The 14,990-nt window shown below is 39.8% G+C and overlaps 1 protein-coding gene across 1 annotated transcript; it reads right to left on the bottom strand.

The window, feature by feature from the left end:
- Positions 1 to 12,628: 12,628 nt before the first annotated feature.
- Positions 12,629 to 13,656, bottom strand: LOC100146736 (keratin-associated protein 9-3-like). Its single transcript, XM_070227316.1, has one exon. It carries the CDS (start codon positions 13,589 to 13,591, stop codon positions 13,235 to 13,237), a length of 357 nt encoding a protein of 118 aa, XP_070083417.1. The 5' UTR covers positions 13,592 to 13,656; the 3' UTR covers positions 12,629 to 13,234.
- Positions 13,657 to 14,990: the final 1,334 nt, after the last annotated feature.

Genomic DNA, 14,990 nt, shown 5'->3' with positions numbered 1-14,990 from the left:
AAGACACACAGAGAAGTAAACTGGCAAATGACAATATGGGGCTATAATTCGGGTTTTCTAGGTTAAGCGTGGGAGTTTAGAGGTAGGAATCACTGACTGGAAGATTTGAGGAGTACTTCATGAAAAGGGGACATTTGTGTGGGTCTTGAAGGATGAACAGGAGCTTAGCAGGTAGAAGGGAGTAGGAAAGGAACTTCAGCAAGAGAAACAAAACGGCATGGTGTGTTCCAGGGATGGCAAAAAAGCGTACATTAGTTAAAGCACAGATTATGGATCTCCTGTGGGGAGCCATTGGAGGAGAAAACTTGTAAAGGTCGGTTAGTACCACAGTAGGAAGAACCGTACTGTGCTTGGTATCCTACACTTCGGATCTTGAACTCCATCCTGTTGGCAGTCGGCATTAATTAAAAGTTTTTGAACATATATGTGACATGATTGGATTTGTAATTTAGAAAGATGACTGTAGTTTTAGAATGGAGGCTCATCATCATCATCATCATCGTCATCACTTACTCAGTATTTGGTTTTATACTGAGTGCTTTATGTGTGTTATAAACTGTGTGTTTTATACTGAGTGCTTTATGTGTGTTATACAATTCTCACCACAAGCTTACGCTGTCTGCAGTGTTACTATCCTTGCCAGTTTACAGATGAGGAACCTCAGGCGTAGAGAGGCTAAGTAGCTAGTAAGTGAGTAAGTGATGGAGCTGGCACTTGAAGCCAAGCAGTCTGGCTGCAGATTCCATGCTCTTAACTACTGTGCCATATTCTATGGGGGTGTTGTGCTGACAAGAGTGAAGATGACCCTCAAGATTAGTTGTGTGTAAGATTGGTGGGAAGGATGAGCTAGCTTATTGAAGGTCTCGAGACCATAAGAGGAGTTGATTTTAGAGGTTGTTTTCTTGGCCGAAATACTATTTTGTAGAAAGGAGATAATTTGAATACAGAGACAACGGTTGCGAAGCTACTTGGGTATTCTACAGGAGTGTGGAGGAGGGCATGATTTCTGTCTTAGAGGGTGTCAGAGCTGGGTGGGAATAGAGAAGAAGGGACATATCTGAGATTTCTCATTACATTATTCAATTTTCTGGGGACCACTATCTGGGTGGCACATCAGTTTCCGCAATAAAACTAATGTTATTGTTTTTAAGATAACTAGAACTTCTAAACTTATCTTCCACTAATAGCTAGCATTTATGGAATGTATACCATGTGCCAGACATCATGCTAAGCATTTTATGTGCATCTTCCTTATTTCTGATAACCTTCTAAGGTCACTACTATTGCTATACCCACTTCCCAGGTGATGAAACTGAGAGCAAGGATATTAAATAATGATTTTAAGTTATGCCGCTAGTAAATGATGGCTCATTTAACAGTGGCACATTACATTTATTAATAAAAATCAGTATTTTTGTGGAATCAGAATTTTTGTGGAATACAATTGTAAATTATGTTCATTCACTTTTTCATTTATTAATTCATTTAGCAAAATGCCTAGCACCATGTTAGGTGCTAAGCATATACCTAAACAGGCCAATAAGGTCCTTGTTGTCAAGGTGTTCATTCTAGTGGGGGAGACAGACAATAAAAATATAAACAAATGAGTACACAAAAATTTCAGACAGTGACGAGTGCCAGAAAAAACTAAAACAGAGCAACGTGACAGAGAGCGATCGGGAGGCAGTGCAGGGAGCGTGCCTGCTTTGGTTAGGATGGTCAGGAACAGTCTTTGCCAGGTGGCAGGAGCATAGAGAAAGAGAAGGGGGGAGGTAAGAGATGAGGTCAAGGAGGTAGGCAGGTGTTAGGCCATGTAGGATTTTGTGGATTGTTCTACAGAGTTTAGATTTTATTCTAAGGCCACTGAGAATCCTCTAGATGATTTACAGCAGGGAGTGTTAAGATGTGAGTTATGTTCTATGGAAAATAAACTGCAGCAGGGCCAACGTGGAAACAGTCAGAACAAGTAAGTGGGCCAGGTGAGTGTGAACAGTGATGTCGGTGGTTGATGAACCAGTAAGAGATGGTAGAGTTTGGGAGACATTTCTGAATGTAGAGATGGTAAGTTGTGCTGATCAAGAGGGTCTGTGGAGAGGGAGGCCAAGGATCATGTTTAGGTCTCAGGTTTACACATAAATCTGAGCTGAAAAGCTGTTGTCTGGGGTGGTAGGGAAGGGGGGTCAATGATGAGTTCAGTGTGGGACCTGTAGAGAGCGAGCAGACTAAAGCCGAGGAGAGGGAGGAGGACTGGAGGTGAAGATGTGGGAAGCTCCAACATACGGATGGAAAATGTGTTTGCTACTCAGTTCCTGGACGGAGATAAAAGATCACTTTTACGTGTGTTAGTCACAGCTTTTGTAAGCCTCTGTGTGCCTTACCAACATCCTTCTCCCATCAACTCTGTGGATTTCTGGATTGCTGTCAAGAAAACTCTCCCATGATTGCACTTCCCGAGTCAGCAGGGATGTCAGTGTTGGGAGGTTTCACATTTCACAGCAGCTCAATTTTCTTTAAACCTCATGGAGTGCTTCATCCATTCACAAAAGCAGGCTATAGGAGACTTTTCAGTTGGTCATCCTAATAAAAATTCCTGTAAGTAAAAACATTTGGTATTTCCTGAATTGCATGATCTTCTAAATTTCTGGTGAACTCCTTTAGATTGGAATAAAGAATGGCTGGTATTAGGACTGCCCTTGACATCAATCCTCTCATTGCAGAATGTCCACTTCGCTCTGTCCTGAGCAGGCAGACAACAGATGCTGGGTTTGAGTTAAATGGCAGTCTTTGGGAGCCCTTTCCAGTTGCATCACATTTCTCCAGGGTGTGGTTATAGTAAAGACTGATATAACTCCTGCCAGTTTATTAGCCTGCACTGAAAATTATTCTTAAATTGGATTTTTTTCAAATGGAAGTAATGTTGTTTTGCCACTTGAGGACAACTGATATTGGCTATAATTGTGTAGGTGTATATGTCCTAAACAGGACGACTCTTCTGCCCTGTCTCATGTGGATATGTACGTCCCCATGAGAATGTATGTTGCCATTGCAACATGTCAGAGTGGATCTCACAGCAGCAGTCACATGGCACATGCAAGGTTAGCCCAACTTCTGCTGGTTGGAGTGTTGCCTATTTTTCTTGGGGATCCTAGGCTTTCTGTTTAATTCTCATGGATTATTGTAGGTCATAGACTATGCAGATAGTAACAGAGAATTATTCCCAGTTAAGTAAGGTATGTGTTAACTATGATTAACCTGGTTGGGAAAATGGATGTTCCAGGGCCAGGTACTGGGAAAACAAAATTTTCAGCTATTTGCTATGTGAAATATAATATTGAGATATTTAAACTTATAATTATTCTATACTAAACCTTGGGGTTTTTTCCCTTAGAATTATTTGCTAATGATAGTCGTATCTTGTAATTTTATTTTCAGTCAGAGAGGTTTTTGTCCATTGACTAGACAAATCTGATTACTAGATTGAATTAAATAACCACTGATTTTCCAAAGAGCTCCTGTAGCATTTGAGTTTTTTAAAATTAAAAGAATTAATGTTTAAGTATTTAAATATTAGCTGAAATTATGATTTTAAAATATATTTTGATTTGTTAGCTTAGTTTACTAAATATACAACTGGTTAGATAATATCAGCAAACACATATAGAATTTACTACGTAACAGATACAGTTCTAATTGCTTTCCATATATTATGTCCTTTAATTCTTACAACAATCCTAGGAGGTTGGTGGTAAACTTAGCCTCTGTTTTATGGTTAAGGGCAACTGAGGCACGAAGAAGTTAAATAAGTTGCCTAACATCAGTAGGTGGTAAATAGTGGAGCTGGGATCTGAACCAAGGCAACCTGTCTCCAAAGTCTGTATTCTTAATCACTGTACATGAATCCATAATCTCTCCATTATTATATTTTGAAGAGAAAATATATAATTTACTTCATTTCAATCAATCTTTGTTGAGTACCTGCTATTTACCATGCGTTGGGCTAGGAGATGTGGGGCATTCAAGGATAAGTAGGATGCAGGTGTACGCTCGAGTATTTCAGATTCTGCTGGGGTTCTGCGGACACACAGGACTTGAATACAAGGCAGAAGAGCAGAAAGGTCATTCCAGCTGCAGTGAACAGCAGCAATTAATGCACAGACGTGAAAAAGAACAAATTGTCACTAGGAAGCAGTGATTGGTGCACTGTGTCTAGAAAACCATCATGAGAGGTAAAATCTAGACACAGAGAGTCTTGACTCCAAGAATGAAAAGTTAGACATAATTAAGTAGACTGTCAAGAACCACTGGTGTATGTTTTTCTAAAGCAGGGAAGTTATTTCATTAATCCCCTCATTCGTAAAGGATGACTAATGTTCTATTACATTGATAGGATATTTCAGGAATAAATTAAACAATGCATTAAAGAAGTTTGACACAGTGTCTGGAACACAGTAAGTGCACAAATGGTTCCAACTGGTTTGGCAGTTATTATTAAATAAGCTGAAGGAAGTTGGAGCTCTTTTTCCATCATTTGTTGGGTTCTTTCTATCCAGCAATGGGGTAAGTCTAGAGTATAGCTTCCCAGCCTCTCATGTCTGGAAAGTCTTCTGCCTGTTGAGAGTCTTCACTGTAACTTTTGTAACCAATAAGGGTCCCATCTCCACAAAGGAAGGATGAGTGGCCCTCAGCCTTGCTTTGCTGGGACGCTGTGAGATTATTAGGAAGCAGTGTCTGCTTATCAAGTACCTTCTGCCCTGTTGCATTTCTGTGGAGGCAGTCATCACAAATCCCCAGTAAGATACACTACACAGAGGGGACTGAAACAAGTCTCTGTCAGTGTCAGTATTGAATTCTCCCCATTTTGTGTTTCTCATTAGTATCTGTGAATTATATGGAATGATGAAACTCACATTTAAATCCAGTTAGAAATTTTAGCTGGAGAATCAGATGTCAGCTTGTAACTATAGGTTGGTCAGTGTTCCTCAGTGGAAATTTGGGTTCTTGGTCAGTTGGGAAGAAGTATATAAAGAAAGAAAAGAACAGAAAGGCAGAAGCATGACTTGAGGAAAAAATTTCCGCAAATTGGTGTTTTGATTTTTAAGAGTACAGATGAGTTGGATAAAGAAGGGCCAACCACCCAAATGGAGTAAAATATAACTCTGGGTAGTCCTCTTCCTAGTTTTCTCAGCTTTTCCCCCACACTTGAATGTTGAGTATTATTATCCTCCCAAACTCAACAGGAGTTTCTGCTCCTAAAGATGTACACTTGAATAGTCAAGAGGAAGAGAAAAAGAAATGATTAAGAATCTACTATGTGCCAGGCATCTTACTATTGATAAACTTATTTGATATTCATAGGGATACTGTGAAATTTTAGAACACTCATTTGATACGATAAAAACTGAATTTCTGAGAACCTACAAGATTTGACTAAGGTCACAGGCAGTCAGTGGGTAGATTTTGGATTATCAACTCAGGCCTTCTGATTCCTCTTCCCATCCCACTCTCTGTCCTTCCCTACAGTTCAAAACCATCTTTAGCGTGGTCAACGTGTACAAACTAGACTCAAATACGACATAAAAAGTTATTCGTTTGGCTTAGTACATGTTAACACATAAAACAAGTGTTCAGTATTACTTCCAGCCCCAGCTCTTGGTTCACTCTATTTGTATTACCAAACTTTTTGTGGTTTTCTTTCATTTCATTTTTGTCTCTTCTGTTCAATAAAACAGTAAGTGTTGGGTTGAAGTTTCAAAACACCAACCTCAGAATTTCCTGAATTCTATCTTTAGGATTTGATTATCTTGTGTCCACACCCCATCTCTCCAGTGAAAAACCATGAATTCCTTCTCCTTTGAGCTCTTCGTAGATGTTACTCTATACCCCTGTCATTTTTGATTCTTCTCAAGCTTCCTCACGCTTCCTGACCTTCACTCTGAAAATCCTGAGTTCTTCCCTTTCTTAATCCCACAATGTTATCAACCCACTAAGGGCCTTTTTTCCAGCTGTATAGGCCTTGTAATTTTTACTGTCTTATAGATAATATTATATTACTTTACTCTGGCCACATTCAGACCAAGATTCCTCTGATCCTGTTGGTTTGTCTCATCCACTTAAAATAAATACTACATTAACAATCGAGAAACCAAAGGTCTTGAAGTTTTCTATTTTAAATATTAGCCTATTAAAAGCCAGACGTTTTTATTGTAGGGTCATGTAGTATATCAACCCCATTTCTCTGTCTCATATTTGTAATACGGGAACAAAGAAGAGAAAAAAAGAGTGTGCTTGGAAATGGATAGCCCCAATATGAACCAATACTTGGTGCTTTGGATAATTCTCTCTCAACCTCAAAAAGCAATTTTCCTTAAGCATCAGATCCCAGCCTTACCCAAGGCTTTCATGCGTCAGTTGCCGTGATGATTCAACATTTTCTCCTTTAAAGTTTCTCAAAATGCCTTTGCATCCTTGAGCTTTTAAAACTAATTTTGCCTGTGGCATTTAGTAGAGTAATCATGATGGAAAGCAGGTTTCTAAGTCAGACTTACGGTTTGGGGGATGTCAGTATTTAACAAAGGTCCACCTGCTGTGAGATCTCCTTGGCACAGCCCACTTTATATGGAAAAGTTTTTACTAAACATGGTAGCACTTACTGAACTACAGAGCTAAATGGTGCTGAGTAATCTTTCTAGTTCCTCAGCCAGATCCTGTCAGGCCTAAAAGGGTGTAATTCTCTGGCTGCCACTTCCAAAGCTCGGAGACTCCTTTTTTCCATAATCAGCTACTGTGATTAACCAAAGGGAGTAAGTGAAAAGTCTGAACAAATGGTTTACCAAATAATCTGAATTTTTAAAGGCAATCAGAGTATAACAGGGTGTACTAAGAGACAAGAACTACACCCATAATTTGAATTGAGTGAATTTTATACAAAGAATTTTTAACTAAGTTGTTAGCTAGGCAACTAAAAGGGTAAAAAGGAGGCCCTGGGATATTACAAATGCAGGAACTGCAGAAAGCCCCAGGAGTCATAGTTTCTTTAAAGGGAAGAAGGAAAGAATTAAAACTTAGACATTTAGAGAGGGAGTTGCCCTGCTGAGCTGAAACTCAGACGTTTCCGGAGAACTGGCTGGTGCTGGTGCCTCCAGGGGGGTGGGGGTGGGAGTGGTGCAATGAAACTGGTTGTACAAGTGTTGAGAGAACCACAGACTGACTTTAGGTGCTGCTATAGAAAGCATCGTAGCTGCTGGAGTGAAGAAGTGTTACTGGAGTCATAATCCTAAGAACTGCTAGCATACAGAAAGTCCCAACGAAGCAGAAGGAAGCAAAAAGGAAGCAACAAGTCACTTCCTCCTCTTCCAGCTTTGTAGTTTTCCTCTGTCACCCCCTAATGGCAAAGCCTAACATGGAGCAGCTGGCAAAGCCATAATGTGGTTTGCGGAGCACCATCACAGCATCAAAAAGAGCATGGAAGGGAGGGCGTGAAGCTGAGAGACAGTAACTTAACAACTGGCAAAAGAGGAACTTATTCTGAAGTCTACAGCTTCTAAAATAGCCATCTTTAAATCAGCCGAACCTCCCCATACCACTCTGAACTTCCGGTTCCATCATTTCATTGTTTCTTCATGAGTTTTGGAGTCAGCATTAGATTCATATTTCAGTTTTTGCTTATGAGCTGTGTGACTATAAGCAAGATGTTTAACTTCATTCACTTATTTATTTATTTAATAAAAACCACTTTATTAAGATATGATTGACATACAAAAAGCTGTACATATTTAATATATATATAATTTAATGAGTTTGGAGATAAGTATACATTCATGAAACCATTACCATAATCCATGCCATAAACATAGCCATTACTTCAAAAGTTTCCTCCTGTCCTCTTTTTTGCTGTGATTAGAACACTTAATATCTATCCTTTTAGCAAGTTTTTAAGCGCTGTTAACGATAGACACTGTGGTATACAATAGATCTCAAAGGCTTATTTATCTTCCATAACTGAAACTTTGCACCCTTTGACCATCATCTCCCCATTTCCCTCACCCTCCAGCCCCTGGTAACCACCATTCTGCTCTCTGCTTCTCTGAGTTTGACTATTTTAGATTCTTCATATAAGTGGGATTATGTAGTATTTATTCTTCTGTGTCTGGCTTATTTAACTTAGCATGATATCCTCCAACTTGTCCATGTTGTTGCAAATGACATGATTTCCTCTTGTTTAAGGTTGAATAATATTCCGTTGTATGCAAATGATATATTTTCTTTATCCATCATCCATTGATGGACATTTAGATTGCTTCCATATTTTGGATATTGTGAATAATGTTGCAAGGAATATGGGAATGCAGGTATGTCTTTGAGATACTCAATTCATTTTACCTCTTTTAGACTCGATTTATGCATCTACAAAACCAAGATAATATCTATTTCTCGGGACTGATATAAGTATTAAGTGAAATTAGGTTCATGTGAAGTTTACTTAGCGTGAGTACATCATATGACACTAAACAAGGGAAGGAGAAAAGAGAAGAAAAATAAGCAAGGAAGAAAATATACATAGTTTCTATAATCCTGGTTTCTGTAATTGGTTGAAGGCTACAGCTGACATTTATAATGCTCTTCTTCCACTCCCCATTTCAGGTTTTCTTTACCCTCAGCCAGGACCTCAACTTGTTTGGGTTCTTTACCTGGTAGGGGTTATTTTAATCTTCATTCCTGAAAGGGCTGAATGCACAGTGGTCCTGTCTTTTTCAGGTTATCAGTAAATGGTTAAAGTGGCGCGCTCAAATATATTAGATATTGACTTCAAAAATCAAAAAAAGCCCACTTAGAGTTGTGCTTTTTCAGCTGAAGATAATTCAGGCGCAGCAACTTTTCTTTTACTTGGAAAGGAGATCTCAACATGTTCTAGACAGTTTGACTCCCAGGAACTTCACTGAGGTGGTGAACTCCTCAGTTTTTGTGGGTTTTACCTCCTACCCTGGAGTTCACATAGGTTTTACTACGCCATCTAGAGTACTTGCTGCTTCCTGCTCATCAGAAGCAATTACATGATGTCATCAATGCAGTGGACTGATAGGATGTTGGGTGGAATGTCAAGATGATGAAGATCTCTCCCGAGGATATTATGACAGAAAGCAGGAGAGTTGACATAGCCCTGAAGCAATACTTGGAAAGTCACTGTTAGTCATACTAGGAAAAATAAAACTGCCTTTGATGGTCCTTACAAACTGATCTGGAGGAAAAGGCATTTTTCATGTCACAAGCTGCATATCAGGGGCCAGAGGCTATATTGATTTTCTCCATTTAAAGATACTCTATCTGGAACATCAGCTCCAATTGGGGCCACTACCTAAATTAGTTTAAAATAATAAATAATTATTCTGTTATTCTCTAAGATTTGTTCACTTTTCCCACCGGTCAAACAAGTGAGTAAGTGGGGAGATGGTGTGTATCACCACCCTGGCTTTATTCAAGTCTCTGATAATGGCACTCATCTTCAAAACTCCCTCATAGATACAGCATCATTTTTGGTTTACTACCCTTGTCATGAGGGGAACTTCCAGGGGCTTTTACTTGGCCCTTCCTTCCATACGAGCTTTATTTCTCAAGCCAGAGTGCTAGTGTGAGGATTCTGCCAATTGTCAAGCATGATTACTCCAATTATACATTCACAAATCGGGGAATTGATCTCTGGACCTACTGGGGCCACTGTGATTAAAATGTGAGCTAAAACTCCAACTGTTACCTGGCCACCATAAGCCACCACTTTCATTGGTGGACCAAAGTGACGTTTTGAGTCTCTAGGAATTGATGTCAATTCAGTGTCTAATAATCCTTGTGGTAGGTATCATTTTGGCCCCCATGACCTCTGAACCCACGTGTCACACCCATGAGTATGTTACATTACAGAACAAAAGGGACTTTGCAGATGTAATTAAGGATACTAATTAGTTGACTTTAAATATAGAGAGTATCCTGGATTATCCAGGTGGGCTGAGAGACAATAACTTAGCAACTGGCACAGAGGAACATATTCTGAAGCCTAAAATAGCTGTCTTTAAATCTGCTGAAACTCCCCACACTTTTCCTTACATCTAGTTCCTTAATTTCCTTCTCTATGAGTTTTGGAGTTAGACAGAATTGGGTTCAGATTTTATTTTGCTTTTTATGAGAATATGTGACTTGAGCAAGCTGTTTAGCTCCATTTAGACTTGCTTTCCTCATCTACAAGCCAGGATAACAATATGTATTTCAGAGGGTTGATGTAAGTATTAAATGAAATAAAGTTCACGTGAAGCATATTTAGCACGTGGCACAGCATACGGCGCTAAACAAGGTCGTGTTGGTTCCCGTCTTTCTCCATCATGTATGTCTTCCCCATTGTTCTTCCTCCTTTTCTTTTCTGCCTCTTGTCCCCAGTCTTTTTCATCGTGTCTTCTTTTGTCTATTCTCCTCTGTTTTGTTTTTTCTCTTCCTTTTCATTTTCTCCATCTTTACTACCTTAATCCACCCCCCCCCCCCCACCACCACATATTTTCTCTTATCCCTTTTGTTATCCGTCTACTCATAATATGGTCAATGAACCTCAATAAAAAATGCTCCACACTTTTGCTTTAGAATTTATAACTGATGTCCTTTTGCCATCACTAAACTGTTCATGCATCTCAAATCCTCTGAGGTGTCATATATAGGAAGTTATCATCTCGAGAGCTTACTGCAGTCTATTGCATAATGTAGCAGTTAGGAATGTCTAGGTTTCCAGTTTTGGAAAAACCAACAAATATTGACTTGATCAAAGGGCTTATTCTTCTCACAGATAGGCAGCTGCTAGCATTGGTTCAGAGGCTCCACCACATCAGGATCAGCATCTCTCCCATTCTCTTGTGATTTTGTATCCCCAAGATCATACTATGTTTAAAGTAAGAAGAGTCAGGGTGAGGAGGAAGTGGGGGCACCAGCAACTCATGTCCCTTTTATCAACAAAGGGATGCTTTCTCAGAAGCCCATAGCTGGCTTCTGTTTAGATTTCATTGGCCTGTCCTATCTCTCTATTTCTGCAACTTTATTTTTTTAATTCATCAGCTTGTATTTTGGTGTTGGACTACAGACTTCTGCAGGACACAGTAGGCAGGACTCTTTGGTATCTTTGGTATTGTCTCCATCCTTTTGCCTTTTTCCGAATGTCATATAGTTGGAATCAGATAGTGTGCAGCCTTTTCAGATTGGCTTCTTTCTTTTAGCAGATGCACTTAAGATTCTTCTATGTCTTTCTGTGGCTTGATAAATCATTTCTTTTTATCACAGAATAGTATTCCCTTGTAAGGATGTAATACAGTTTGTTTATCCATTCGCCTATTGAAGGACATCTTGATTGCTTCCAATTTTTGGCGATTACAAATAAAGCTGCTATAAGTATTCACATGCAGGTTTTTGTGTGGACATAAATTTTCAGCTTATTTGGGAAAATACTCAGGAACATAATTGCTGGGTTGTATGGCAAGCCTGTGTTTAGCTTTATAAGAAATGGCTCAACTGTCTTCCAAAGTGGCTGTACCATTTTGCTTTCCCACCAGCAATGAGTGAGAGTTCCTGTTGCTCCACCAGCATTTCACCAGTATTTGGTGGTGGTGTTGCTTTGAATTCTAGCCATTTTAATAGACATGCAGATTGGGCTCATTTTTACTCGCTCTTCTCCTTCCATTTACAGTGATCTTCAAGGCCCACTTCAAAGATTACCTCCCTTGTGAAGCCTTCCCTGATGCCATCTCCAGCATAGCCCCTTCTGGTCCTGAAGTGATTCCTTCTGTTGTGAAATCCTGTTACTGTCCCTTCTGTCTTCTTCTTGCAGTCCACATAACCACGATGTTACTTTCCACAGCAGTGGCCATCCAGAGCACCTGCATAATTTCTGAGAGTTCCTGAGGCATTACTTTCTTATGATTCCCTCTACTCTGCCGGGCTCCTCGGCAGTCTCCATCTTCCCTTGAACCAACCCCGACATGAAACTCAGCTCCTTCACTGGTTTTCACATGAGAGTTGACCCGCCCCAAGGATTGTGTGAATTTGGTAACAATGGGGAGGGATGATGGAGTACTATTCATGACTTCTTGACTAGATCTCTCCTCTCTTCTTTATTTTCTTCACTCCCTTTCTGAAGTAAAAAAGATTCCTCTCTTTGTCTCATGTGTAATTGTTTCATATCCTTCTCTTAGACTCTTGGGGTTACCAACACGCATGTTTCATGTGATGCACTTATTGAAAGTTAGACTATCAAGGCATATTGGTCATGAAAGCATCCATCCCTAAGCTACAGCATGGTTTCTTCTATCAACTGCTAAGAGAATACAATTTATCTCATTGCATTGTATGTAACTATTTTCCCACACATAGTTTTCTTTCTGGATGGTGAAGTCCTCAAGGATAAGAATTAATTCTTCGTCTTTCTGATCTCCAAGTTTCTTGCTTTAGAAGTGGTGTCAATAAATTTTTTTGAATGAATGAATGGATATACTATATATGACTTCAGTCTCTTTTAAAAAGAAACAAATGCATTTCTTTCAAGTAGGCATTGTTGAATTATAAACAATTAACCCATTTTATGTACAAGTGAAAACACAAACCATGATTTCTTTGCCTAGTGTATAATATTTATTAAGAAATGACAGAAGACGCTGTATCACAGATATAATTGAAATTGCCAACAGGCAAGATCATTATGATAAAAAAAAGGATGGAATCAGATGTTGAAATATGGGAAAGTCTAGCCTACTTCTTAAAAGTTGAATGTTGGGTGAAGAGCTTCAGTTTTCTCTGGTGACATCTGAGGAAAGTTGCTTGAGTATACTCCGGTGCCTTTGAAGTTGAAAAAATTTTTAGGGAAACAGAAGCTAAAAATAGATCATAAAGTAGGGAAAAATTAGACTTGTGGACAGTTCTCAAGCATAAATTCCACAATATGACAGTAATTTTCCATCCTGTAGGAAAATCAGAAATAGCATATTCAAAGCAATTTGATGATCAGGAGGTGGGTTCCAGCATTTCTGTGTCCTCAGTGGAGAGTCAGGCTATTCATTGTAGAATGGAATCAGATAGAACTCACATACCTGGTAGCCCTGAGAACAAAAATCCAAATGGAAGTCTAAGAACTTGTTAGTGGTCCAGGGGTGGGTTGAGGATATTAGGTGTTCAGAGATACTGTGTCCTGGGCAATTGAAAATCAGCAGCCTGGCTTTTAGCAGGTGGGCACACAGCAGGTGGGCTGGCAGCAGCAGGCTGGGCGGCAGCAGGACTGTCCACAGTAGGATGGGCGGCAGCAGGAGGCCTGGGCATGGTGCAGCTGGCAGCAGGATGGGGGGGTGCAGCTCACCACGCAGCAGGGAGGCAGGGAGGTGCCCTCCACGCGGCCGTCAGGGCGGCACCACCTGGTGCGGGAGCTCACAGCTCCGTAGCCGCCCTCTTGGCCACCACTGATGCCACCGCCGATGCCACAGCTGGCCTGGCAGAAGCTTGGCTGGCAGCAACTGGAGTCACAGGTCCCACCGGTGGAGCAGCTGGGAAATCCACAGAAGCTGGTGGAGCAGCAGGCCATGGTGTCAGGAGTTGGGTTGAGAGCAGTGTTGGGTTGGAGTTTTGGTGGTGACTTCTATGCCGGGCCTTTTATATATCTGAGCCAGCGCTGTTTATAAAATTCTTAACATATTTTCTTTGTTTTTGTTTAAATTTGTTCCTCAGTGGTCCTATGATTGGCTTATGTTAAAATACTTATGACGTATTATGAGCGGCAGTTTAGAAATTACTTCATTTTATAGTTTCATTTGGACTCCTCATATTGGTCCTTTGCTCTTTGGAATATGTTTGTGGTTTCCCATGTTCAAAGAGCCCTCCCGTTTTAGTCCACGTCAACCCCCTTGATTTTCAGAGGAGGCTGTTCCACGTGACACTCTGTCCAGATCGCTAAGGCTAAGAGTAATTGTGCTCCTGTTTTTAACGATTACTTTTTCCTTATGGATATTTAGACTGAATTCTCTTGAATATAGACATCAGGACATCCACTGAATTGAAAGGGTATCTTTGGTCATGCATAATTAAAAGCTTCCAACTCATTTACTCCAACATCAAATCAAATTACCATTATAGTTCCTTTGATTTCAACCAATTTGAAATGTGTAAATATTGTTCATATTCCAGGCCAGGAATCTTTTCTTTTGAACCAAATAACACAGCATATATTAAAGTATCTAGCAGAGTGCTTAGCTCCTGGAAGAACCTTAATAAATGTTTACTGAATCTAATTTTGAATGGGTGGAGTAAAGGGATGATTCATGGAAGCCCGTACCACTTATGAATGATTAAATGGAACTTTCAAGCTGTGGTACCTTTCTTGAAGGAAACCTTGTTATTATCAAAAGAGACGAGGAAATGCTGAAATTTTTCTTCTACATTTAGTAGTTGAACCGAGGCTCAGGAAAAAACATCTGGGAGTCACGACATTTTGAAGACGGCACCGCCATCCATTTTATTCTCCTCTGAAATGCATCATCTTGCGTGTGATCTATCCTTACTGCCAATGAAATGATAGGGGTAAGTGCTGGGAGCTTGTAAATAACTCGGAAAATGTTTTTCTTAAAGTGTCCTGTTGTATTTTGTCTGTTGTACTCAAACGCTTAATGAAGAATTGAAAAATTAAATGATAAAGGTATTTTTGTTCTAGTTTTGTGTTAACTTCTTAAGAGAATATCTTTGCCAAGTGCAAAATATATAGTTGTTTCAAATTTCTAATGCATGTGTCTGACAAATGGTGATGGTGGGGCTCACTGGGTACCTCCTTAGCTAGTTGTTCTGCTCTCATCTAGGCCAGAGAGATATTCTACATACTTACAGTAAACAGGGGTGAGTGTTGGGAGTTGAAACCTAGAGAGCATTTTGGGGATCAGTGGGAGGAATATAATAGGCTAAGGCATAGAAATTAAACTGAAATGCTCTTGGAA

The sequence above is a fragment of the Equus caballus genome, chromosome 11 (assembly GCF_041296265.1).
Source record: "Equus caballus isolate H_3958 breed thoroughbred chromosome 11, TB-T2T, whole genome shotgun sequence".
In the NCBI taxonomy this organism is placed as follows: domain Eukaryota; kingdom Metazoa; phylum Chordata; class Mammalia; order Perissodactyla; family Equidae; genus Equus; species Equus caballus.
This window is presented reverse-complemented; position numbering and strand designations above follow the sequence as displayed.